Source organism: Elephas maximus, chromosome 3, assembly GCF_024166365.1.
Source record: "Elephas maximus indicus isolate mEleMax1 chromosome 3, mEleMax1 primary haplotype, whole genome shotgun sequence".
NCBI classification, from domain to species: Eukaryota; Metazoa; Chordata; class Mammalia; order Proboscidea; family Elephantidae; genus Elephas; species Elephas maximus.
In genome coordinates, this window is record NC_064821.1 from 29145566 (window position 1) to 29171623 (window position 26058).

General features: G+C 52.1%; 1 protein-coding gene across 2 annotated transcripts in view; it reads left to right on the forward strand.

Annotated features, from left to right (window-relative positions):
- LDLR (low density lipoprotein receptor) overlaps positions 1-17878 on the forward strand; it is a 31711-nt gene extending 13833 nt beyond the window's left edge. For both annotated transcript variants that reach the window (XM_049876911.1, XM_049876912.1), the window contains exons 5-18: positions 998-1120; positions 2193-2315; positions 3328-3447; positions 3944-4069; positions 6358-6529; positions 6610-6837; positions 8732-8850; positions 9813-9952; positions 10473-10614; positions 10740-10892; positions 12441-12638; positions 14439-14516; positions 15189-15346; positions 16086-17878. In XM_049876911.1, the coding sequence (XP_049732868.1) occupies positions 998-1120; positions 2193-2315; positions 3328-3447; positions 3944-4069; positions 6358-6529; positions 6610-6837; positions 8732-8850; positions 9813-9952; positions 10473-10614; positions 10740-10892; positions 12441-12638; positions 14439-14516; positions 15189-15346; positions 16086-16121 (1916 nt within the window). In that variant the 3' untranslated portion in view covers positions 16122-17878. The remainder of the gene's footprint in view (positions 1-997; positions 1121-2192; positions 2316-3327; positions 3448-3943; positions 4070-6357; positions 6530-6609; positions 6838-8731; positions 8851-9812; positions 9953-10472; positions 10615-10739; positions 10893-12440; positions 12639-14438; positions 14517-15188; positions 15347-16085) is intronic.
- The last annotated feature ends 8180 nt before the right edge of the window (positions 17879-26058 follow it).

Sequence of the window (26058 nt, forward strand, 5' to 3'; positions counted from 1 at the left end):
CCATGTTCTGACAAACGCAAGTGAGGAAGGACTGGAGGGAAATCTAAGAAAATCTTAGTGGCTATGTTAGGGAGTTAGGTTTTGGGGTGTTTTTTTTTTCTCCTTTCCTATTTTCCAACCTTTGCTGTTACTTTAACAGTAATTTTCCTTGGTTCTTTTTTTATTTTTCTTGTGCTTTAAATGAAGGTTTACAGAGCAAATTAGTTTCTTGTTAAACAATTAATATTGTTAACCAATGATTTGTGACATTGCTTGCCAGCCCTGTGACACGTCAACATTCTCTCCAATGGTTCCCGTCTCCATTCATCCAGGTTTTCTGTCCCTTTCTGCCTTCTTGTCCTTTCTCCTGGGTGATGTGCCCATTTAGTCTCATATACACGGTTGAGCTACACATATTATTGTTTGTTTTATGGGCCTCTCTAATCTTTGGCTGAAGGGTGAGCCTCAAAAGTGACTTTAGTACTGAGTTAAAAGGGTGTCTGGAGACCATACTCTTGGGGTTTACCTGGTCTCTGTCATCAGGTCAGTGAGTCTAGTCTTTTTTTGTGAGTTTGAATTTTGTTTTACATTTTTCTCCAGCTCTGTCCAGGACCCTCTATTGTGATCCCTGTCAGAGCAGCCAGCTGTGGTAGCCGGGCACCATCTAGTTGTGCTGATCCTTGATTCTTTTTCATTGAGGAACAAAATACTGTTGTAAAAAAAGAAACTTCTGAAATCTACATTGGTTAGCAGTTAGAATATGAAGACGGGTGGTAGGCAGGAAGGCTGTCTTTTGACCTAGGTCTCTTCTTTCTTGGAAGTAGAGGATGAGCCATTTTCTTCGGCCAGTCAAAGAGGCTTCACTTTTTCCTCTCTGAAGTCCCCACCCATATGGCTGCTCAGAGGGCCAACGCAGTGGGTTCCCTTTGGCCTGTCATGGGCGATGGTGGCTTTAGAGCGGAGGTGATTTTTTCTTACTGCCTCTTCCTGAGAGGGTTAACCCTCCTGTGTTTTCCAGCTGTGGCTACGTGCCGGCCTGACCAGTTCCAGTGCGGAGATGGGACCTGTATCCATGGCAGCCGGCAGTGCGACAAGGAGTACGACTGCAAGGACCTGAGCGACGAGGTCGGCTGCATCAATGGTAAGCTCTGCGAGGAGGGGCTTTTGTACCTGGGCTGGGGACAGGCATAAGAGCGTGCCACCTGGTCTCCTGGCCCCCACCTTGCAGTGCCTTGCTGTTTGTGCAGTGCTCTGCAAAGTCGGGGTGGGAGGCATTAGGGAGGCTGCTGCTGGTGAATTCAGGCGTGGGCCTGGGCTTGGGACTCCCACTCAGCCCCCACCAGTTATGGGTCCTTGGGCAAGTTACTTGACCCCTGGTTGAGCCTCACTTCCCCTTATCTGAAAATGTGCATAATAAAAGCACCTACTTCGAGGTGGGGAGATTTAATAAGGCCAGTGCGCACAGCACTCACGGTTATAGGCGTGATATGATGTCTGCAGCAGTTTCCTGAGCGAACAACCCAGCAGTTCTATGCCTGGAAACGTTCTCTGGAGAAACCGGCAGTACAGTGGGACCCACACTCTGAAATGATCCCAGCAGCACTGTTGTCACAGCAGAAACTGGTAGCAACCCAGAGATTCAACCCCAGTAGAATTAATTCTAAACAGTGGTGGAGTCGGAGCCCTGGTTGCACAGTGGTTAAGAGCTCCGCTGTTAAGCAAAACATTAGCAGTTCGAATCTACCGGCAGCACCTTGGAAACCCCACAGGGCAGCTCTACTCTGTGCTTATAGGGTCGCCGTGAGTCGGAATCAACTTGAAGGCAACGGGTTTGGTTTTTTTGGTTTATAGGTCTTAGCAGGATGGGACAGGGAAAGACAGCCATAGTAGTCTAGATCAGGGGTCAGCGAGCCTTTTCTGTAAAGGCCAGAGAGTAAATGTTTTCAGAACTATTCAACTCTGAATGCGTTCTAATAAAACTTTATTTAAATGAACTGATTTGGCCCTTAGGCCGAAATCTGCTGAACCCTGCTTTAGGTAACATTCTAATTCTTAAGCTAGGTGGCGGCTCATGGGGGTTTAGTGTGTTTTATTAATTATTGTGTTTTATTAATCAATATATTTACATGAATGAATTAACCATCACATTAAAGACTTCTAAGCAGTCTCCTGCACTCAGAAGCACCTAACCCTCCTGTCTCTGGCTGTCCTAGTGACGCTGTGTGAGGGGCCCAACAAATTCAAGTGCCACAGTGGCGAATGCATCACACTGGACAAAGTGTGCAACTCAGTCAGGGACTGCCGGGACTGGTCGGACGAGCCCCTCAAGGAGTGCGGTGAGCCCTGGGGTGCAGGTAGTCCACGGAAGTCGTGAAGGGGGAGGGTATAGAGCTGTGGAGGCTTCAGACACCCCTTCCCCATCCCCCACGAGAGCTGGGTGGTGCTGAGAAAGGGCTCCACACACCCATGGCCTGCGGGAGCTTTGGCTCCGTGGCTGGACAGACAGGGGCTGGGGACAAGTGACTTCACTTCTGGGCCTCAGTTTTCACATCCGTCAGATGGGACAGTAATTGCTCACAGGTCCTAGGGCTGTTGGGGGAATTGACTGATGAGATGGTTGTGAACTATTCCGCAGCACCTGGCTGGTAGTAAGTGCTCTGCAAACTATAGCTGTGAGCACTAACAAGTAGTTTTAGGAGACTTTCTCTTAAAAAATGAATTCTAGAAAATGTGACTTCTTTGCCTTGGAAGCCTGCTTCTCTCTTGAGAATTTCGTTATTTTAAATTAAGGTGGTGTGGCACTTTTATGTTAGCTACCTGACCTTCTGTGTGTTTGGTACTGAAAGATCCCATTAGGAAGAGCTGTATAGAGTGGAGCCCTGGTTGTGCAGTAGTTAAAGCACTCGGCTGTCAACCGAAAGGTTGGTGGTTTGAACTCACCAGCCGCTCCATGAAAGATGTGGCAGTCTGCTTCTGTAAAGATTTACAGCCTTGGAAACCCTATGGGGCAGTTCTACTCCCTCCTATAGTCACTCTGAGTCAGAAGCAACTTGGCAGCAATGGTTTTTTTTTTTTTTTTTAGGGGTCGTATTACCTCACTGACCCCTAAGTCATCATTGTGACTTTATTTAAAAATAAACAATAACCAGTTGCTGTCAAGTCAATTCTGTCTCACGGCGACCCCTGTGTGTCCATAGAGTTTTCAGTGGCTGAGTTTTCAGAAGCAGATCACCAGACCTTCTTCCAAGGTGGACTTGAACCGCCCACCTGGGATAAAGAAAGCAGAATGGCAGGGGAAGGGAGAGGCGGAGGCCTAAGCATGACCTGTGTGTCCCCCATCCACCTCAGGTACCAACGAGTGTCTGGACAACAAAGGAGGCTGCTCACATGTCTGCAACGACCTCAAGATTGGCTACGAGTGCCTCTGCCCTGAGGGCTTCCGGCTCGTGGACCAGAGAAGATGCGAAGGTGATTCCGAGCAGGCTAGGTTCTGGGCCTGCTTAGCCCTTTCCAACGTGGGAGGCCTCAGCTTCCTCCCCCATATAAAGTGGGGATGACAGGATCCCCCCTCACAGGGCTGTCAGGAGAATGTAATGAGATGCCCAGTGTGTGGAGCGTTCAGCACAGGCCTGGCCATGGTGAGCACTTGGTAGCTCTTATGGTTCTCGCCTTCAGGGATTAATAATGAAGAAATCTCAGCTGATACAGCTTCTCCCTCTTGGCTGGGGCCCTGAGTTGAAGGGTGAGGATGGAGTCATTGTTGGGAGTGATGCTTAGCTATTTCTGAGACCCACCCCACTCCCGACACTTGTGCCAGAGGAGACGGGCCGTCCCCCTCCTGCAGTCAGTTGTCAGCCATGGAGTTTGGTCTGGGTCCACGTGTGTGTCGTGTGGAGTATGTTACCCCACCCACAGCCTATGGGAGATGCCTGAAGTAAATCTGTCTCTGGGTCTTGACGTGCAGATATCGACGAGTGTCAGGACCCCGACAGCTGCAGCCAGATCTGTGTGAACCTCGAGGGGGGCTATAAGTGCGAGTGTCACAAGGGCTTCCAGATTGACCCCCACACCAAGGCCTGCAAAGCCGTCGGTGAGTGCAGGGAGGCGGGCAGCTGAGAGCAGCTGGGAAGGTGGGTGGGAGGGACTGGCCTCGGCCACAGTGAAAACAAAGACATTCGGGAATTTCATCATCTGAGCTTTGCTGAGGAAATCAAAGAGGACCAAGTAAAGTGACCTGGTGGTAAGCAGAGCTTTTGCTCTCGAAACCATCGAGCAGGTGTGTAAGCAGCCTTGTTCACATGACTGTCTGGGTCAGGCTTGCCCGTGAGATTGCCCACACGCGGCTGGCTCCTCAGCAGCCGTTGGTTAACCCCACAGGGTCAACGTCTGGTTAAAGTTGTTCACATCTGCAGCACCCAGCTCTCCTGGCCATCCAAATTCTCCTTTGACAGATAGTTAGAGGAGAGGGTTGGGGATAAGACATGGAAGCCATTGCCCAAACAGCCTGCACCCCCAACAGCTGTCTTATTAACTAACCAGTAAACCAGTTGCCATCAAATCAGCTTCAACTCATGGCAATTCCATGTGTGTCAGTAGAACTGTGTTCCACAGGGTTATTCAATGGCTACATTTTTGGAGGTAGATTGCCAGGCCTTTCCTCCAAGATGCCTCTGGGTGGACCAGCAGTACATCTATGGAAAATAGCACCTATGGCAAATAGTTTTAAATTGCTGAATAATCTCACAGCTCATGATGGAAAACTTTGAGGGCCGATAGAAACTGTGCTCATTGGTGTGCGTGCCCCCCTCAAGCCACACCCAGGGCACTGGTCTTACCTGGCATACCTTAGATACGCCTCTGCCAGTGGCCTCAAGCCTCTAAGCTTTCATTACGCTGAGTGAGAACCATGTGCACCACCCAGGGACTCCCTTAACTAAAGAAACGTAAAACCAAGAATCCATTTAAAAGAGACCAAAACCTAAGAGCTAAGAATGAAACAAAACAGAAGTAGCTCACTTTGTTTGTGCTAACTCTTTGAACCCCCTCAGTTTGGTGGCCCTGCATCCCTGGAGGTGTAGCTTTCGAAGCAGCATCCGCTCTGTGTTTCACTCTCACAGTAGGAGTATGGTGAGGGCGGATTTTGCAGAAATAGGCTAGAGCATCTTCAGTTCACCCGAGGCCCCCTCCGTGGTTCAGTCTTTCCCCTGCGGTCGTCTCTTTCAGCATCTGCCTGGTCCTTCCTGTCACACCTGTGCATCCTGGTCCTGCTGGGGTGGAGCAGACCCCTGGCATCAATATCCCTGAGTTCATGAAATCCCCCAGGGTTCAAGGCTTCACTGTAGGTGTCAGTGTTTATAAGGGGGCTGTCCCTGGGAGCCGGGGTAGAGCTGTGGAACGGGATCTTCTGGGGAAAGCCCAGTTGTAGAAGTGGTCACTTTGTAGGTGAATATTTTTCTGTCGTGTAACTGGGAGGCGGGATAGCGAGTATTTAGATTGTAGTCCCCCCACCCCATGACCTCTCCTGTCATATTTAGAGCACAGTCCCTGGAGTTAGGACAACATAGTTCAAATCCTGGCTGTGCCACTCATTAGCTGTGTGACTTTGGGTAAGTCACTTTCCCTCTCAGAGCCTCAGTCCCCTCATCTGTGGAGGGGCTCAACGGCAGCCCCTGCCTTGCCAGGTGGTGAGGATTTGATGAAGAGAAACATCATATGAAAAGCACTAAGCAGAATTCCCAACCCTTAGGAATCGCTCCATAAGCATTTTTGTTATTTGCTATTGAGACGACCACTGACTCATGATGACCCCATGCACAAAGGAATAAAACACCATCCCTATAATTGGTTGCAGATTAGACCATTGTACTCTATAGGATTTTCACTGGCTGATTTTTGGAAGTAGATCGCCAGGCCTTTCTTCTTTGTTGCCCCTGGGTGGACTCGAACTTCCAACCTCTAGGTTAGCAGGCAAGCTCATTAACCATTTGGACCACCCAGGGACTTCGTAAATATCCCAAAAACCAAACCCAGTGCCGTCGAGTCGATTCCAACTCATAGTGGCCGTATAGGGCAGAGTAGAACTGCCCCATAGAGTTTCCAAGGTGCACCTGGCGGATTCAAACTGCCGACCCTTTGGTTAGCAGCTGTAGCACTTAACCGCTACACCACCATGGTTTCCTTGTAAATATTAGCTGTTACTATTTCATCTTTATGTTCTAAAATGTAAAATTCTGCAGCCCATGGAGGTGTTCCATCCCATTTTTCTGGGTGTCTCCTCTGGTTCACCTAGAGCCTGCAGGTGATAAGCACAGATGGTGGGAGCACTCTTGGCTCTGTTGGGGGCTCTTCGCTCCACTGATCACCCTCCCTGGCTCTCAGGCACCATCGCTTACCTCTTCTTCACCAACCGCCATGAAGTGAGGAAGATGACACTGGACCGGAGCGAGTACACCAGCCTCATCACCAACCTGAAGAACGTGGTCGCCCTCGACACGGAGGTGGCCAGCAACAGAATCTACTGGTCTGACCTGTCCCAGAGGAAGATTTACAGGTGAGGTCTGCCCCACGCACACCCTGGCTCCTGGTGAAATGATGGCCCTCAGCCTGACATCAGCTGTCTTCCGTCTGCAGCACCCAGATTGACAGAGCCCACAGCTTCTCCTCCTATGACACTGTCATCAGCAAGGACCTGCATGCCCCTGATGGGCTGGCCGTGGACTGGGTCCATAGCCACATATACTGGACTGACTCTGTCCTCGGCACCGTCTCAGTGGCCGACACCAGGGGTGTGAAGAGGAAAACACTATTCAAGGAGAAAGACTCAAAACCCCGGGCAATTGTGGTGGACCCTGCTCACGGGTGTGTATTTCCAAAGCTGAAGAGTGCGGGGGGAGGAAGGGCACAGGGGAGGGGTTAAGGAGCCACTTGGGACTCAAGGGGTGGACTGAGCAAGTGTCAATTACCCCAAACCGCAGAGAGGAGGTGGCAGCAGGGGCTTGTGCTCTCGGAAAACGATAAAAACCAGTAAACCAGTTGCCATCCAATCAACTCCAAGTCATGGTGACCCATATGTGTGAGAGTAGAACTGTGCTTCATAGGGTTTGCTGTGGCTGACTGTTTGGAAGTAGATTGCCAGGCCTTTCTTCCAAGGTGCCTTTGGGTAGACTTGAACCTCCAACGTTTTGATTAGCAGTTGAGCACATTAACCATTTACACCACCCAGGGACCCCTCAGGAAACAGTAGGGACCTGAACCGTGGGGCTTCCCTGTGCACTTCAGAGGTTGAGTGGGTCAGATCTCTCTTGGCATCTGAAACGGACAGGGAAAGGCCCTGCCCTCAGGACAAAAATTCACAACCAGAAATTAAAGTACTAACGGCCGGTATAGGATTGGAAGAAGGTAAAAATATGTGGTGCCCCCACTGCTGACTCGACAGTTGGGTTTGTGAGCCTGTTGCCTCAAGCTCTGGGCCGTGATGGTGAGCGGAAGGTGAAGGCCGGTGCCCTCGGAACTGACTCAGCCATTCCACAGTCCTGACGCAGGGATCAGTGTCCCCATCCCCTCCCCGTGTGTCCTGTACCTGTCAGGCCACATAAGCCGCCTCAGCACATCAGATGTGGAATTTTACAGTTTTAGAGTAGCCTTGACAGACCCCGGCAGGCGGCGGGTCCTGGCAGCAACGGTTGGAAGAAGTGGGGGGAATGTTTGGTCTAGGGGACCTAATATTGGGAGAAGTATTTGGCCTGGGGGAGTGAACATGTTCAGGGGAAGTTAGGGAAGCATTGGCCTGGGTGAGCTAACGTTGGGGGAGTGGGTGGGGATGAACATTGGAGAAGGTGCATGTGGTCATCTGTCTTCATGTAGTAGCCAGGAGGGAAGGAAAGGGAGCTAAGAACTCTGAGGGTAGAGGACCCCGCTGGGGATGAAGGTGGGGCTAGGCAGGGCCTGGGTCCCAGTCCAGCAAGAGAAATGCTTGAGGGTGTTGAAGGAGGTTTCCTTGTTGGAGGGGCATGCTACCCAGTGAGTTTCCACACAACTGCCAGGAGAGGGTGCTTCCCAGAATATCCACTCAGATCCAAGGATGGGAGGGCCACGGGCACACTGTCCTTTGCCCACTCTTTGGTTCATGTGTACAACGTGGCTTGCTGACCAGATGGGCCCGCCTTTATTTCACTAGTTCCCAGTGCATGGGGGCTTCTGTCGTTTGCTTTTCCTGCCTCACACAAAGCAGCCATGAATACCTTTGAACTTGAGTCTTTGTAGTTCTGAGTCTTTGTAGTTCTTCCGCAGGGTAGATTTCTAGGGGTTGAATTCTTGGTCAGAGGGTGTATACATTGACGTATCACCAAATTGCTCTTCAAAACACAGATAGTAGGACCTGTTCTCCCACTAGGAGTGGATGCGACGGCCCGTTCCCCCATACCCCCGCACATCTTCAGCCTTTGCTGATATGATGGGCATAGTTTTAACCTGGATTTGTCAGTGTGTGTGTCAGCCTGAGCACCTTGTCATAGGTTTCAGAGCCGCCCGAACAGCAATGTTTTAGGTGCAGCTTCCAGGGCCCCAGCCCCGGCCTTTGGGATCAGAATCTCCCCTCATTCTTTCAGGCTTTAAAATCTCACCAGGTTCCAGGTCTGGAGCAGGCAAGGTTGGGGAAGCAGAAAGAGCATGTTCCTTGTCCCCACCTGGTGACTGACTCTGAGCCTCCCCTGCCGTGCATTTTTATGCCCTGTTCTCCGTGTTCTCCCACTAGCTTCATGTACTGGACGGATTGGGGGACCCCTGCAAAGATCAAGAAAGGGGGTCTGAATGGTGTGGACATCTACTCGCTGGTGACGGAAGACATCCAGTGGCCCAATGGCATCACCCTGGGTATGATAGTGCGACAGCCGTCCCCGCCAGGGTCAGGCACAGGCTAAGGGTTCCAGTCGGCTTCTGGGGAAGAGATGGAGGCCAGGCAGCTCCGGAATAAGCACCTGCAGCTCCCGGGGTGCTTTCTGTTTTGTTTTTTATTTGGTCGATAATGTCCGTTAAGTCTTTTTTTTCTTTTTTTGTGGTAAATATATATGTAACAAGATATTTGATGTCCCAACAATCTTCACAGTTCTGTGGCATTGTGTTCCTCATGTTGTCCAACTCTCATCCTTCTGTTCCCAGATTCCCTAAGGGTTTCTTTGTCTCGTTTTTAAATATTTTATTCTGGTTTTTGGTGAAAGTTTACACGGCAGATTAGGTTCCCATTTAATAATTTCTTTACGTATTATTTAGTGACATTGGTTACATTTTCCACATTGTGTTAACATTCTTATTATTTCCATTCTGGTTGTTCTGTTTCCATTAACCTAGCTTCCTTGCCTACCCCCTGACCTTCTCATCTTTGCTCTAGGATAAATGTTGACCCTTTGGTCTCATATAGATGATTTTTCTTTTTTTAAAAGGAGCACAGTACTCACAGGTGATATTGTTTATTTTATGAGCCAGCCTGTTATTTAGCTGTGTCCTCCAGAAGTGGTTTCAGTTCAATGTTTAAAGAGTCCCCTGAGGTTTTTCTAACCCACAACTAAACCCGCTCCGCAGCTGGGAAAGTGTCATGGTGGAGAGGTGGAGATAACTGTGCAAAAAGCCGTGGCACGTGGTTCAGGCCTTGTGTGAGGCGAAGCTGTCAGAGCTGCTTCTCTTGGCTCGTCTCTGCTGACGGCTTTGGCTTCTGTTGTGGAGGGTGGGCATAAGCCGGGATCTGCAGGGGCTTCTTACTGCGGGGAGCAGGGTGGCCAAGCCCAAAGGGCCCTCTGGCATCAGCATGTAACCTCTCCTTGCCCACTTGTCTATTCTAGATCTTTCCAGTGGCCGCCTCTACTGGGTCGACTCCAAACTTCACTCCATCTCCAGCATTGATGTCAATGGGAGCAACCGGAAGACTGTTTTGGAGGACAAGAACCGTCTGGCTCACCCGTTCTCCCTGGCGATCTTTGAGGTGAGGGTGGGGAGAGTGTGCCCCTCCTTCAGTATTTGAATGAAGTATCAGCTGGCTACTGTTTACCGAGTGCTGCTCTTGTATGAGGCTGTGCTCACAAGCTGACGCACATTGTCCAGTTTGTTCAAGCCAAGACTGGCTGGGAAAGCTTCCCTTGACTGTGTAGAGTCTTAGACCTGATGTTATTTCCATTTTCTCCTCGCCAAAGGAGTATTAAAAGATTTAAAACAGTTCTCAACCAATGCCAAGCTTCCCACCCCCAGGGGACATTTGGCAATTTCTGGAGACTTGGAGACTTTTTTGGTTGTCGCAAGGTGGTAGAGAGGCCAGGGTTACTGCTAAACAGCCTCTGATGACCTGAGGGTCCCTCCAGCAAAGTATTCTCTGGGCCAGGCAGTGCTGCAGTGGGGACCCTGCTCTAAAGATGCGACACCACCACCTAGAACCCCAGAGGCTAGAGGGGACAGTGGTGTGTGTCCTTTCCCATTGGTCAGTGAGATTTGTTTTAATGCCCGTGTAGGATAAAGTATTTTGGACAGATATCATCAATGAAGCCATTTTCAGTGCCAACCGCCTCACAGGCTCAGACATTAATTTGGTGGCTGGGAATCTGCTATCCCCGGAGGACATGGTCCTGTTCCACAACCTCATGCAGCCGAGAGGTACGTCTGGAGTGGCTGCTCCCAGCTTCCCACTACTGCTCTTGGCTCTCTCAGGAGCTCCTGAAATTTTCTAGTCTACCTGACGAACATCTCCTTCTCACCCACCCCTGTCTCTCCTACCTCAGGGGTGAACTGGTGTGAGAAGACTTCCCTCCACAATGGTGGCTGCCAGTACCTGTGCCTCCCAGCCCCGCAGATCAACCCCCATTCACCCAAGTTCACCTGTGCCTGCCCTGATGGCATGCTGCTGGCCAAAGACATGAGGAGCTGCATCACAGGTAAGGGTGCCAGCCCAGCAGGCAGAGGGGGGCAGGTGCTGGCCAGCTGGGTGCGAGTCTTGCCTCTGCGTCCCAAGTGGCCATGACCCTCCACTCGCCTGTCAAATGGAGTGCAGCAAATGTAAGCTCTTGTGAGTGGGGGCAGCTCTGATGTCTTAGTTACCTAGTGCCACTGTAACAGAAATACAAGTGGGTGCTTTAACAAACAGACACTTATCTTCTTAGAGTTTAGATGGAAGTCCGAATTCAGGGCATCACCTCTGGGGGAAGGTCCTTGTTGCTTTTCAGCTTCTATTTCTTAGCTCCTTGGCAATCTTCCTGTGGCCTGGCATCTATCTTCCCCTGTCTCTGCTTGCTGGCTTAATCTGCTTTTATATTTCAAAAAAGATTGGTTTAAGACACACCCAACACTAATACTGTCTCATTAACAAACAAAAAAAACCCATTCCCAAATGGGATTATAACCATAGCTATAGGGGTTGGGGCTTACAACAGATATTTTGGGGGGACACAATTCAATTCATAACACCCAGTTTAAACAACAAAAAAAAAAAAACCAAACCCACTGCCAAAGAGTCGATTCTGACTCATTGCGACCCTATAGGACAGAGTCAAACTGCCCCATAGAGTTTCCAAGGGGCGCCTGGTGGATTTGAATTGCCGACCTTTTGGTTAGCTGCTGTAGCATTTAACCACTATGCCAACCAGGGTTTCCAAACACCCAGTTTACCGCTCCCAAATGCTGGGTGCATCAGCACTGTGCAGAGTGTATAGACACATTTCACCTTTTCTGACCCCTTGAGAGTGGATTTGATTTTAGACACTAATGTCACATAAGGAAATGGCTCCTTTCTCAATTCTTCTCTTCCTCCAAGAAAGTCTCTATTTGGGGCCGTGTGTCAGTAACACCTATAACACCTGTGACTCCCTTTTTTTTTTTTTTTTTTCTAATTGTGCTTTAACTGGAAGTTTACAAATCAGATCAGTCTCTCATACAAAAATTTATATACACCTTGCTATATACTCCTAGTTGCTCTGCCCCAATGAGACAGCACACTCCTTCTCTCCACCGTGTTCCCCGTGTCCATTCGACCAGCTTCTGACTCCCTCTATCTTCTCATCTCCCCCAGACAGGAGCTGCCCACATAGTCTCATGTGTCTCCTTGAACCAAGAAGCTCACTCCTCACCAGTATCATTTTCTATTCCATAGTCCAGTCCAATCCCTGTCTGAAGAGTTGGCTTTGGGAATGGTTCCTGTCTTGGGCTAACGGAAGGTCTGGGGACCATGACCTCCAGGGTCCTTGTAGTCTCAGTGAGATCATTAAGTCTGGCCTTTTTACGTGACTCCCTTTTTAACAACGAAGAGATAACAATATAAGACAACAACAAAGCGTGCATTGATGTGTCTGCATTCTCCCTGCATTTGTTTTCTGTTCTTGCTCTGTGGCCCCTGGCCCTCGTCTACTCCCCGTTGTCATTAGGGTCACAGGGCTGTCAGAGCAGCGCTTTGCACACAGCACTCACTCAGGAAATGTTTGTTTTTTCAGAGGCTGAACCCGCAGCCACCACCGAGGGGTCTACCACCAAGGGGTCCTCCACAGCTGGATCCACATTCAGGCAGATGGTCAGCTCTGTGGCCACGGAGCCAAAGCAGACAGCCAGCCCGCCTGCTCCCAGCACCTCCAGGCAGCCCACGGCCAGCACTGAGTTCACCACAGCAGAGATGGCTACCGTGTCCCACCAAGGTAAAGGCTGGGCCCACCCTGGCCCTGGCTCATCGGGATGAGCCTGTGGATGGGCCGCTTCAGAGTCTGTGAGCATCTTGGCGAAGAGCTGGAGACTGTGTTTGGTCCTGGCTCTGTCTCACTACCGTCTCTGACATGGGCTGTGTGTCTCTGGAGCCTCACTTTCCCTACTTATCAAACAGGGCTAATGGCAGTGCCTCCCCAGTAATAGTGGGGAGTAAGAGGGATAACACATATGAAGGGCCTCAGCACATGGCTGCCAGTCCCCCTCCTGGAAGCCTGAAACTTTATCAAGGCCCATTTGCCGCCTCACTTTCAGGTGTCTGCTCAACTGGGCCGGGACTAGGGCAAGGCGAGCGAGGCACTCTCCTGGGGGCAGCATTTAAGGGGCACCAAAATCTCGGTAACCAAGTAATATTATAATGCAATGTTTTAGAAAAATTGAAATGTCAAATTACAACCTGCAGGTCAGCCACTTTTTTTTTGTTTGTTAAAAAGTCTTATTGGAACCAGTGAGGCAAGGTTATACATAGAATTAGATGCTATCTTTATTTTAAAATTTTGATATTTTGTTTTTCATAGGGGGTTTTGCATCAATTTTTTAAAATATTATTTGATTACTGAGATTTTGGGCACGCCCTTAAATTTTGTGCCTGAGGTAGCCTGTTCCTGATCAGAGCCTCAGTGAACTGACTAAAGACCAGCAGTTCATTTTTTTGTCCACTAGAGGGCACCCAACCTGGTTTCAATGAATCTCACGGGCTTTTCCAGCCAGAAAAAAAAAAGTACATCAGCAAGTTTCAGTCTTTTTTTTTTTTTTCCTAGAGTAGCTAGAGCCTTTGTTTAGCTATCAGCAAGAAAAGAGAGGGACTGCTGGGGTTGAGGGAGGCCAGGAAACCTTGCTGGTGGGGATACTACTTGAAAAGCCACTTCGTAGACAGGCTAGTCCAGGGCTTCTCAAATTTGGCAAAGGAACCTTTAAAGGGAGAAAATTCTCAAGGACCCCACTGTTGCTCTAAATTATTTTTTATTACAAGGTTTCTTTTATATGCACAAATGTAAAACCAGGTCTGACTTCCTACATCCATTCCTCTGAGGCTCCTGGAGGCTAAAGATACACAACAGCCGGTAGAATTAGACCCACTGTCAAACCCATCTTGGTGGTTTACACCAGGGTACGGTGTGTGTGTGGCTCCAGGGTGGCTTATTCAGGCCTCCCAGCCATTTACCTATTAGGAAGACATGAAGCCTTTGTTTCCAGGGTGCCCCTATGTTGCCCCCCACCCAGGCATACACCCCTGATTACGTACGTGCTGTTCCCCCATTGTTTCTCATTAGCTTGAGAGGTGATGCAGGACTATCTGGCTTCGGTGGATCCCACCTGGCCACTGAGGCTGTTAAGTATTAGCAGGTCAGAGGGTGGACTGCTGCCCCATCCAGGATATGCTTATTTCAATGAAATGCAAAGCCAGGTTGCAAAATTCCACCCGTGACTCATCAACCATTGAAAATGCCTCTGTAGGCTTTGCTCTTTGGAGACCTTCCTCACAGCCCCTCCCCCCATGCCTTGTCAATGTCAATGTGAAGGTAAAGAACCTTCTTAACCCACATTGAGTCCCAGAGCCCAATGACTGACAAAGAGTGAAGCATGGCATTGCTCAGACTTGGGAGCTCTCCCAGATCCTTTGAATTTTTTATGACAGTGACAAGTGCTGTGCAATTTTCCTTGGAGAGTCAGTCTTTGCTTTTTATGGCCCTTGCTCTGGATCTGAGCTTCTCTTCCTCCCTTCTCCCATGCAGCCCTGGGCGACGTTGCTGGCAGAGGAACCGAGGAGAAGCCCAGGCGCGTGGGGGCACTGTCCATCATCCTCCCCATTGGTAAGTGCTCGCTGCTAGTCAGTGGTACTCCTCAGACCCATCCGCCTCCCAGGGCCTGTGAAACAGCTTCTCTGCTCAGAGCTAGTCCAGTCCAGCTTTGCTCCCTAGGCGTTGGGTGGCCCTGCAGCACATCCTGGTCATCACTGTGCCCCTTTCTATCCTCATTCATTTAGTGAACATAGTTAAACACCTGCTGCATACCAGGCCCACTTCCTAGCACTGGGGACGGAGCCGTGAAAGAAATAAACATGCCATCCCCTCAGAGCTGACAGGGAAAAAGCAGAGCAGGCAGTGTGTCAGATGGAGAAAGCGGAGCCCAGATGGGGTCAGGGTGTGCCACTACGGGGTGGGGGGAGCGGGGGGAGCTCTGAGAAGTGGGAAGGCGCCAGCATGGGAGCCTTTGGCACGTCCCCTTTCCCTCCCCCACCCAGTCAGTCAGGGCTCAGCGTAACAGCCCTGCGAAGTTCATCACAGGAAGAACCTGGGGTCAGCTATTTCTGGGGGAGGCAGACCCCGGGGCTCCAATGTAGACATTTTTGTTATGTCTGTATTTTTTCAATGCACGTTCCTGTGTGCCTGCGTCGCTTTAACATTCAGAACAAAAACATTAACAAGTACAAAGGGCAGGCGTCCAGCCTGGATGCCACGCCTCACCTGCCCCCCTCCCCCCAGTGCTGCTCGTCCTCCTCTGCTCCGGGGCCTTCCTCCTCTGGAAGAACTGGCGGCTGAAGAGCATCAACAGCATCAACTTCGACAACCCTGTCTACCAGAAGACCACTGAGGACGAGGTCCACATCTGCCGCAGCCAGGATGGCTACACCTACCCCTCGGTGAGCGCTCCGGCCAGGGCGAGTGTGGATGGGCCTGGGGTCTGGGTCCGAGCCCATGGCGCCCCAGCTGGGGAGCCCACGTCTCCCCCACCTTGGCACCTGGGCACAAGGATGGCACTGAGTGAACCACGTGTATCTGTGTGTCCATCCAGGCCTCTGAGCTTCAGGCCCCGCCCCCTGAGAGCAGCCCTTCTGTGGGGGCAGGAGAGGTGCAATAAATAAGCAAATCAGTCCTAAGTCAGGTGGTGATGAGCACTGTGAAGAAAAAGAAACCAGAGGGGACAGAGATGGGTGATGGGGGCTAGAATGTAGATAAGGCGTCACAGCAGGCTTCCTGAGGTGGGCACAGCCTGTGCAAAGGCCCTGAGGCTGGACTGTGCCTGGTGTGTTGAACAGCTGGCACAGAACAAGCGAGGGGGAGGATTATGCTGATGTACACGTTTACAGCACGCTGATGATGTGTTGTGCAGGGACTTGGGCTTTTGCTCTGAGCAAGGGGGAACCATGATGGTTCCGAGCAGAGGAGGAACCTGACCTCAGTTGTTCACAGATGCCCCTCAACCTCTGTGGGGAAACAGACTGTGGGGGGCCAGGGTGGAGGCAACTGGCTGGTCCAGGTGGGAGATAGCAGGGGTGGGATGAGAGTGAAGGCAGAGGATGGGTGAGAAGTGGGTGGACTCTGGACATGTTTATTGAGTGTTGGGCTGATGGTTTCCTGTGTTTGTTATTTTGTTGGCAGAGACAGATGGTCAGCCTGGAAGACGACATGGCATGAACAGCTGCCTTACCATGTCCTGTTCCACCCAAACCTGCTGTCGTGGGCAGGGGAAACACGTTCTCCCCGGATCCTGGACCACCTGTCCATCGCCTAGTCCAAAACCTTCCTGAGACGTCGACACGCTCCCGCCCTGTTCGAAGAAAGAAGAGACACAAGCACTGCTGGCGACCGAAGCCCCCGTGCCCCTGCTGTGCGGCCTGTCTGCCAAGAGCTTTGTTTTATATATTTATTCCTCTGGTAGGCAGTGCAGGCCTCTCACTGCACACAGAGTGGGCTTGAGTTGGGATTTTTATTTTCTTTCTTTGCGAGCGAGCTGGGATCGTACTCGGGCTGTAAGGACGGATGTCTGGATTCCTCTTGGGGGAAATCCTGACCTTCTCTCCACTGTGACTCCTTCCGCATGTGGAGCACTGACAACAGTGGCTTCAGACACAAAACAGGTGCTACAGCCAGCTGCTGCATCCCACCCTCTTCCCCTAGCCCCTTAACTCAGGAGTAAATGTGTTTACCTCTGCCTGGCATGCAGTGGTAGACAACTGGAACTAGCCTTCTGCCCACCGCCCCCAGGTCAGGATAAACTGTTTTTCAAGCTGAGTCTGTGTCCGCCTCAAGCTGGATAGGGGATCCAGGCGTTGGTTCCAACATGGTTGTATCCAGGGCGACAGGGGTGGCACCCACTGAGACCAATTCATTTGCCAAAGTGACAATAACCTGAGGGAGAGCCTGAGTCACCGGTTGCCCTTAAAAGTGATTAAGTGCCTCAGTCACCAGGTTACCTTGTGTGACCCCAGTGGCTGAGAGTTTGGGTTGTTTTCGCCCAGCCCTGCGGCCGCCCCACCCCTGCCCCAACTTCTTTTCCTCTGTTGCTGTGCACTTTTTCAGTTCAGGGTTGTACATCATGTAAATTGGATGTTATTATTATTTTGCACTGTTTTCTGTTGTGTGTGTTGTGGCAGGAGAAAGGCCTGTGTCAGTGAGCGTGTGGTCTGAAGGCCTTTCTGAGTGTGAGAGCAGGCGTGAGTGTGAGCTGATGCATGTGGCGGAAAGGGTCTTGTCGGCCAGGAATTCAAAGCCATGGTCATGAAAATCGGGAACTGCCACTGTCTTATTGTTCTCCGTCTGCCAGGCTCGTTAAGAACTTCTCCCGGTTTCCCTCTGTCAGATGCCCCTGAGGACACTGTCATGTATGGATGCATCTAGAACGTGCATCATCTCTTTCAGCCTGTCAGCAGTCCTCGGCCTGGGTCATTTCAGGGGACTTTTATTAAACAAGAAGTCCCTCTGAACTTGCCATGAACCTCGTCACTGCATTTGTGACCGGCGAGATGATGGCAGCCTCCTTCTGGTTCCTGTGTGGAGCATTTGAGGGGATTGAAGGCTGTCCCCTACACTCAGACAAAACACTGCAGCCCACCCTGTGGGGAACCGGGAAACAGCTTTTTTCTTTCTGAAGCATGTAAACAGACTGGTATACAGATAGGGGAGCTTTTGGTTATGTTTGCACTTTGTACATTTGCTGAAACAGTTACCATTTATATTAAAAAAAAAAAAAAAGATCTATTTATTTTTGCAAACCCTGGTTGCTGCATTTGCTGTTACTCCTCTGGGGGCACCGCACTGTGGGGGGCGCTGTCTCCGAGCTGTGTCTTTAGATACAAAGATTGTTTGCACCAACTAACTGTGCACCGCCTTTCAGGAGAAGAATGTCAGTGTTGTATGTACAGGTAGCTTTTGGGGAATGGGTATCACTTTTTAAACCACTGTATAGAAAGTTTTTATAGCTGGAATGTCTTACTGTGATCAATTAAATTTCTTAAATGAACCATTTGGTTAAACCTGGCTTCAGACACAGAATGTGCTTCTTCTCCCATTCGCTGGCTCCTTCCACCTGTTCATGGGGTGAGCTCCCAGGGAAGAAGGTCCAGAAAGGGAACATCTTCCCAGAGCTCAGCAGTGTCTAAGGGCTGCAGCCTTGGGGGTGGCACTGCTCCTGGGGGTAAGGCTTCCCTCTCCCCTCAGCTCTGCGGGCACTTCCTTGAGTTGGGGTTTTGACAAATCCCTTGGTTGTTCACGAATTCAATATTTTTATTCTGCTGTGAATAAAGGATGAAAGCATCTGTCCTTAAGGAGCTGACTTTCTGGAATGGGAAATAGGAACAAACAATACAGTTTTCTAGAAGAATGGGGGGGGGTTAAATTTCTATATTTTTCTAGAAGAAAGGGAATCCCTGGGTGGTGTAAATGGTTAACATGCATCACTACTCACCTGAAAGGTTGAAGGTTTTGAGTCCACCCAGCTGCCTTGGAAGAAAGGCCGGGTGATCAACTTCTGAAAAATCAGCCATTGAAAACCCTGTGGAGCACAGTTCTCTGACGCCAGCACCTCTGGGTGGATTCGAACCTCCAACCTTACAGTTAGCAGCCAAGCGCGTGAACTATGTACACCACCCAGGGACTCCATTCGCTAAAGTTCTCACAAATCTGGGGCCCAATTCCATTGGACAACATCTGGCAAGAGCCCAGGGCATCCGGGGCACGTGCGCTGCAGCCCCCCACAGTACCCTACACCCCATTCTCTCTCACGTGCCCCTCTGCTTTTCCTGCCTGGGCCGCGCAGGCATTGAAGACCCTTGTCTCGCCGCATGGCCAAACCACAAACCATTCCGGTGTATCAATCGGGATACAGTCAGGAACACAGCCCACAGCAGGTCATGCATTAGAAAAAAATACTTGTAAGAAACCAAATGGCGGACAGTAAGGCAACCCAGAAATAAGCAACAGCAGAAAATCTTTAGCATCCCCAGTGCCTGAAAGATGGATGGAGGCGGTGGGGTCACCACACTGCAGGACCTGGTAACCGCTGAGAGAGAGGGGGCCCAAGGCCCCAGCTCCTCCCGTCCTCCCGCCCCATCTCCCACCAGTGCCTCCCATTGGCTGAACCTAACAGGAAGCCAGTTGTGAAGGCGCCTAGGAAATGGAGTCCCGCCCCCCATAAAAAAAAAAACCCAAAAAACCCGTTGCCGACTCCCCTCTACCCTATTAAAAAAAAATCCGTTGCCGTGGAGTGATTCCGACTCATAGTGACCCTAAAAGACAGGGTAAAACTGCCCCATAGGGTTTCCGAAGAGCGCCTGGTGGATTACGAACTGCCGACCTTTAGGGTTAGCAGCCATTTCTCTTAACCACGGCGCCACCAGGGTTTCCAGGGACCCCACAGAGCAAAGGAAGGGCGGGCGGGGATGAGCCGAGGGCCTGCGGGCCGGGGGCGACCCTTCCTCTTTAAGGCTCAGGTGAGGGGCGGGGCAGAGGAGAGGTTGCCGCACGGACCGGAGCCAGGCTACCTGGTTTTGAATCCTGCCCCTCCCCATGGGCGACCTTGGCTACATAAGAGCCTCAGTTTCTCCAACCAAAAAAGAGGCCAATGATAGAGCACCGCCCCCTCGCGGGGCTCTGGGCACCAGTCATGGTTTAGCGGCCAGGCTCGTAGGCGGGTGGGGGCGCACTGGGATTCCCAGGCACTGTCATCTTTTCTGTGTCCACAGGGTGGCACTTCCTTCCTTCCTTCCTTCCCCCTTTTGTTTTGGGACGGTTCCAAATGCCTCTGGGGGCGAAAACCGAACATACCACACATGAAGCCGTCCGAAGGCTGCACACGGGCGCTCAATAATTGGCCGATTGAATAATTTGATGCTCAACTGTGTGGTAAACAGGATAAGCGGCTCCAGTGGCGCGGGCCTCAGGAGGGGCCCGGAGACCAGCTCCGGCCGCTGTGCTGGGTCCCGGAGCCGCGGGCTTGGAGGGTGAGCAGAACTGGGGGCCCCCAGGGAGCAGGGGCTGGGAGCAAGACTAGGGTGGGGCACGGCGCCTGGGAGAGGCAGTGGTGATGGACGTTTCTGGTGTTTGGCCCTGGCTCTTCTAAAGACTTGAAAGCAGTACTAAAAACTTTCATGGGAACAGGATAGACACGCAGGCCATGGGGCTTCAAGATAAATGGCCCAACACTTTGGGGAGATTAACTCGTCTACCTCTCATGGTGGCCCCTGAGGTGGGAACTGTGACCACCCATACAGATTTACACAGGACAAAGGGAGGGGGATCACCAGGCTCAGCTGACACAGCTCCTGGTGAACCCCAGATGCACCCCTCTTTTCTCCACCTCCAGCCAGAAGGTATAGAGTGGGTGGGGGTCCTGGAGGGTCCCTGCACCTGCGTGGTCACCGTGGCTGCCAGTCCTTTGGGCTCAGGAAGGGCCCTGGTGGAAGGTGTGGACGTTAGCCACGGAAGGTGCCAGGAGCCTCCAGTCTGTGTGCTCAGCGCCACCCCAAGACACTGGTCTTGCAGGCGTGGTGAGCAGTCTTTTGAACAGCCTGGAGCTGGCAGGCTGCCACCCCCACGGGATACGGTGACATTGACAGTGCTGTCCTCCCCATCCCTGTAGCTGTGGCTGGGACAGGGTCGGTGGTGGGAAGAAGCTGCTCCCAAGCCTGACACCCCAACTTGTGTCCTCTGCAGTCTCCTGCTCCAAGGCCCGGCATCCCTTCCAACCCCTCGCATCACAACCCACAACCCTGCAGGGCCTGGGAGCTGTGCCACAGCTGCTGCGGTGAGTCAGCCTGGAGCCTGCGAGGAACTCAGGTCAGGCGAAGGGGGGGACCTGCCCCCACCCTGCAGCTGGCCTAGACTGGCCCTTCCCCCACGCAAGGGTCAGCCCTGGGGGCCCAGCAAGAAGTAACTTCCTGTATGATAAAGGGATCTGAGCAGGGGTGTGTGTCACCCCACTGCACAGGGCAGCAGAGTGGGGTGGGAGGAGGGGCAGCCTCCTGGGTCTGGTCCAGCCTCCACTCACAACAGCTGTGTTCTGCTCTTCCTGCTGGCCAGCGCTCTGGTGAAGGGTTTGCCTACTGCCCCAGTGTCCCTCAGCTCCACACCCTGCACCACGCCTGGGACCCCTGGAAGCTTTGGGGGTAACAGCGTTATCAGCCATCTGGACAAGCGGGGCGCCACACTGTGACCTGTGTCAAGAGGTCAACGCCAGGCTCTCTTCTGGGCCAGACCTGGAATCCAAACACCTCCCTGGAGCCCTTTGCTGTCCCTTGAGCCCTGGCCTTTGCACTTGCTGTTCCCCCTCAGGTCTGGGCTCAAATGACACGTCCTCCCTGGGGCCTCCTAAAGAGCCCCCACTCCCCAGTCACCCTGGAGCCCACCCAAGCATTTCATTTTCTTCCAAGCGTTTACCACTAACTGAAACGTGCTCCTCTGTAGCATCGTGGTTAAGAGCACAAGCCGTGGATCCAGACCCCATGGGCTCAGATTCCAGCTCCGCCAGCTACTAGCTGTGAAACCTTGGACAAATAGCTCGGCCTGAGCCTTGGTTTCTTCACCTGTAAAATGGTAACAACCATAGCATGTGGCGCTAATACAGGGGCAGGCACACAACACTGGCTTGATTCTCTCCATTGGTGCTGGCCGTCCTAACTGTCCCTTTTGTCATCGTCTCTGCTAAAGTGTGGGCCTTCTGAAAGAGGACCTGGCAGGTCACAGACGCTCAATCCACTTTGCTCAGTAAATAGGGGAGGCCACTGAGTGGTCTCGGGGTGCTGCCACACAGAGACAAGTCACTGGTGGGCTCTAGTCCCAAACTCCCAAGTGGCGTCCCCAAGAACCCACATATCGCCCCACATTTAGTCCTCCTGGCCCCTTCACAGCCTGTCCAACCTCAGCCCAGAGAGGAGACCATGCCTTTAGATCTGACATCCTGGGTTCAAATCCTACCTCCTTGACCCAGTTGTTTACTCTGTAAATTGGGAACTTCCCCCACATTGCACCGTAAGGCTGTAGGGAGGGCAAGGGAACAGACCCTGGCTGCCCAGCAGAAGGTGCTGGCCGTATTGCCAGCTGCCCCAGAAACATCAATCACAAGCCAGGTAGCGGGGCATGCAGGTATTTGACGTGCACATCACCTATCAGAAATGACTACAACTCCTGCCTGCTTTTTCTCCCTTTAGGCCTAACCAAGTGCAGGTGTGGGTTCCCATCCTGGTTTGGCCTCTCCCTACGTGGGAGACCTTGGACAAGGGACAGACTTCTCTGAGACTCAGTTTTTATCTGAAAAGCCAAGATGATCATCCAAGGGCTACAAGTCTAAACGTGCCATCTGCCATCCCCAAATGCACCAGACATGCCACTGAGTAGCATGGACCCTGGGGCCCCAGCCTGGGTTCAAACCCAGGGCCAGCACTGTCTTCTGCCCATTTCCCCATCTATAAAACGGAGACTCCTCAAGAACTCGGAACAGGCGTGACATGACGAGGCCTTAGCCTTGGTGCAAGGTGTCTGCCAGGCTTTGGTTAGGCCCGGAAGGCCTTGGCAGGTTCTCGACTCAGCTCTGCAGGTGCAGGGACTGTGAGCTGGCTGCTCACTCCTGGCCCTGGGCAGCAATCTTGCTCCTACCCCAGGCCTGGGCATGAGGACATAGGGAGATGGCTGTGGAGCCCTTGCCACAGGGCCCGGCCACGGGTGCCCCCTGAGAAGAACTGGGGCCATCCAGGCTGGGCCGAGCACTCCGCATGCCTCTGGCTAGCTTCCAGCATTCAGGGAAGAGCTGGTGGAGGGCGCTGGGCTCTGAAGGAGAATAAGCTGTGGTGGGGGAGCGGGTGGAGTGCAGGCTGGAGACTGTGAGCCATGGCTGTGTCCCAGGCGTCCCGCCAGCGCCGGCCAGTGAGTCAGGGCTGAGGCATGCCGAGGGCTGGGGCCTCTCCCGGCCACCATGAGATCAGCCCTGAACCCTCCGCCATGCTGCGTTCCTTACCCACTTGCTCACTGTGGTGCATCCCTCGCTGCCCACCCAGCCTGGGCCTGCCTGGGAGCGGGGAGACACGGCCTTTCTGAGCCTGGGTGCAGCCTCACCCAAAGGGCCCCGATTCCCCTTAAGGAATCTGAGGAAACAGGTCCAGGCTGATAGTGGTGGCTGACTAGCCGGCCACTCTCCCAGGACAAAGCAAGGTGGCTCCTGGGGAGGGACAGGGGAGTGCAGACCCCATTCAGCCCACCTGAGAGCAGAGCTCTGGGACTTTATCTCAGGGCACCCCCACCTGCTTTCTCTGAGGCACCCTGCAGCCTGCTAGGTTGACCGAAGGATGAGCAAGACCTCAGTACACTCAGCTGTGGGTACCTCTGCTCCCTGGTGCGTTCCTGCTGCTCCTTGTCCACCAGGCACTGCCAGGCATGTTCACTCACGGGCGAGCTGGCAGGCCTGGGCTTCCTGCTCTTGATGGCAGATGCCAGCTTTGTTAGCAGGAATGGCCCGGAAGGTCAGCGCACCCACCAATTCAGACTGGTTGCTGGGTGAGGCTGCAAGGAGGGCACACAGCTGTCCTGGAGCAGCGGCTCTCAGCTGGGGCAATGTGACCCCCCAGGGACACTTGGCAATGTCTGGTTGTCACAACTGAGGGGCTCCTGGCATTGAATGGGTGGAGGCCAGCGATGCTGCCAAACACCCCACAATGCACGGGACAACTTCCTCGCCCCCGTGTCACTTAGGCCAAGGCTGCAAAAGCCTGCTCTAGGTCAGATCTTTGCTCTTTGGAGGCAGATCGTACAAGCAGGGGCTCTGCTCCCGTTTATCCACTTCATGACACGGTCTACCAGCCCTGAAAATAAAAACAGCATGGAGGGCCTATACGAACACTTGATATGTAAAACCAGGTCCTCCAAAGTTCTTTGAAAATCTTTCTTCATGAGCTAAACAGACTGGGGCTTCTTACATTTCGGGGATAGACTAGCGACTCTTCTTTTCTGGGTTGACCTCCCAGAAGCTGGCAGGCAGGCTGCCTTGCCCCAGGACCCCAAGGTCACCCAAACAAACCACGTTCAGTACCCACGTGCTGCGCTCAGATGCTGCCTGGAGGCTTTGTCGTCATGGCGCCAGGGAGTGGGGCTTTCTGCATCAACTACTTCTTACTGTTCCCTTGTTCTTTACTAATTTCTCTTAATGAGTTCAACTTTTCTGGAAATTGCTCCATTGTCACTGTAACTTTCTTAGGAATGAATGTTATGCCGACCAATTCTCTTTCTGGAGTGGTCATACTCCGAAGGGACCATGTTCCCTCTTTGGATGCTGACGTCTCCGTCTACCTGTTCCCAGGTATCCTGCCTTCACTTGTGGGAAGCAGAACAGGTACTGGAAAACCCCCTCAGATGTGGATTCAAGTCAAGCTCTGCCCCTTACTAGTTCTGTGGCACCGAGTTCTTTGCACCTTCGTTGCCTTGCCTCTGAAATGGGAATCACCACTAACTTTGACGGCCTATGGGGAGGACTGGACTAGCCACTGTGCAGGAAGGGCTATGCCCACCTGGTTCTTCCCTTTCCTCCTCACCACCTGCCCCAGGGCTGGCCAGGACCACCCTCTCTCAGGGGGTTAACAAAGGCCAGATCTCATCCCTGCTCCACAACTTCCAGATCTGACCCCCAGCCCCTCTTTTCCTTTCATCTCTCCAGCCTGTTACACCTCTATGTCTTTGAACATATGGTTCCATCTGCTTAGAATGCCCCCTCTGATTAAAAAATAATTGTGCTTATTATAAACAATTCAGTTGTACAGAAGTTCATGAAACTGAGGCTCATATAACTAACAAGTCTGTTGGCTTCAGGCTAAGCTGTATCAAGGGGACAAATGGTGTCATTCCTACCCCATTTCTACCCTCAGGCAAGCAGGCAGAAGGAAAAACACTTTGTTTTCTCAGTAGCTCCCCACTCACTGTGGATCGCAGAAGGATAAAAACGTTGATTGGCCGGCCCTGTCCTAGGTTACATGCTGAATTAGTTAGGGTTTATTCCTGGCTTCATCATCATCATCAGGGAACCAGGCTCCTGTCATCCCTAGAGGACTGCATCACTCCTTACATGTGGCGGTATGGCTGCCTAGGCCAGCCATCATATCCAAATTCCAGAAAGGGTATACTCCCTTGCCTTTTAAGGATCCTATACAGCACTTCTACACATTGGCCTGAACTTAGCTGTAAGAAAGGCTGGGAAATGCTGTGTTTTAACTGGAGAGTTAAAAGGGTTTCCTTAGCAAGGTGGTGTAGTAGTTAAGAGCGCAGCTGCTAACAAAGGGGTCTACAGTTTGAATCCACCAGCTGCTCCTTAGAAACCCTATGGGGCAGTTCTACTCTGTCCTATAGGGTCACTAAGAGTTGGAATCGACTCCACAGCAATGGGTTTGGTTTTGGTTTTGGCTACTAAGGAGGGAGGGGAGAATGAACGTTAGGGAGGCAGCCAGTGGTCTCTGACACACAGGTATCCTGGAACCAGGATGGGCCCTGACACAAGCCACATACACTGAGAGTAGGGGAGCAGCAGGTTCCCAAAGGAAAACCAAGTGTGGCTGCTGGCAGGACTGGCTGTATGCTCCCCCTACCCCTTGCATGGCAGTTTCAATGAGTGGTCTGTGTTCCCTTGAGTTAGGTAACACTCAACAGACTGCCCTGTACCTTGCTTTCTTCAAAGCCACTTATGGGCATGCCCCTCCTAGCTGCATGAGATTCCTCAAACGGATACCCCAGAAGGTAACTGCCCCCTCCTGGACCCTGGTTCTCGGCTTCCCTGACTCCTCAGCCCCACACAAAACTCGCCCCCTCCTCTGGGAAGCGCACATCCTCATAGGCCAGGGCCCTCGGTGTCTGTGTCCAGGCCTCATGCCTCCACCAGCTGGGCGGGTCCCAGGAGCTCACCTCCTGGGGCTCTGGTGCCTGGCCCAGTGCTGGCCAGACAGTGGCTCTCAAAGACACTCCCTGAATGAGTCCAGGTAAGTGAGTTCCCCATGGTCACCTGGCTAAAGCCAGTCTAGGAACTAAGGTGGAATGGGGAGCGGGGGAGGGCGACGGGGAGAAATTCAGTAAGACCCATGTTTGTATAAACATATAATTTCACACT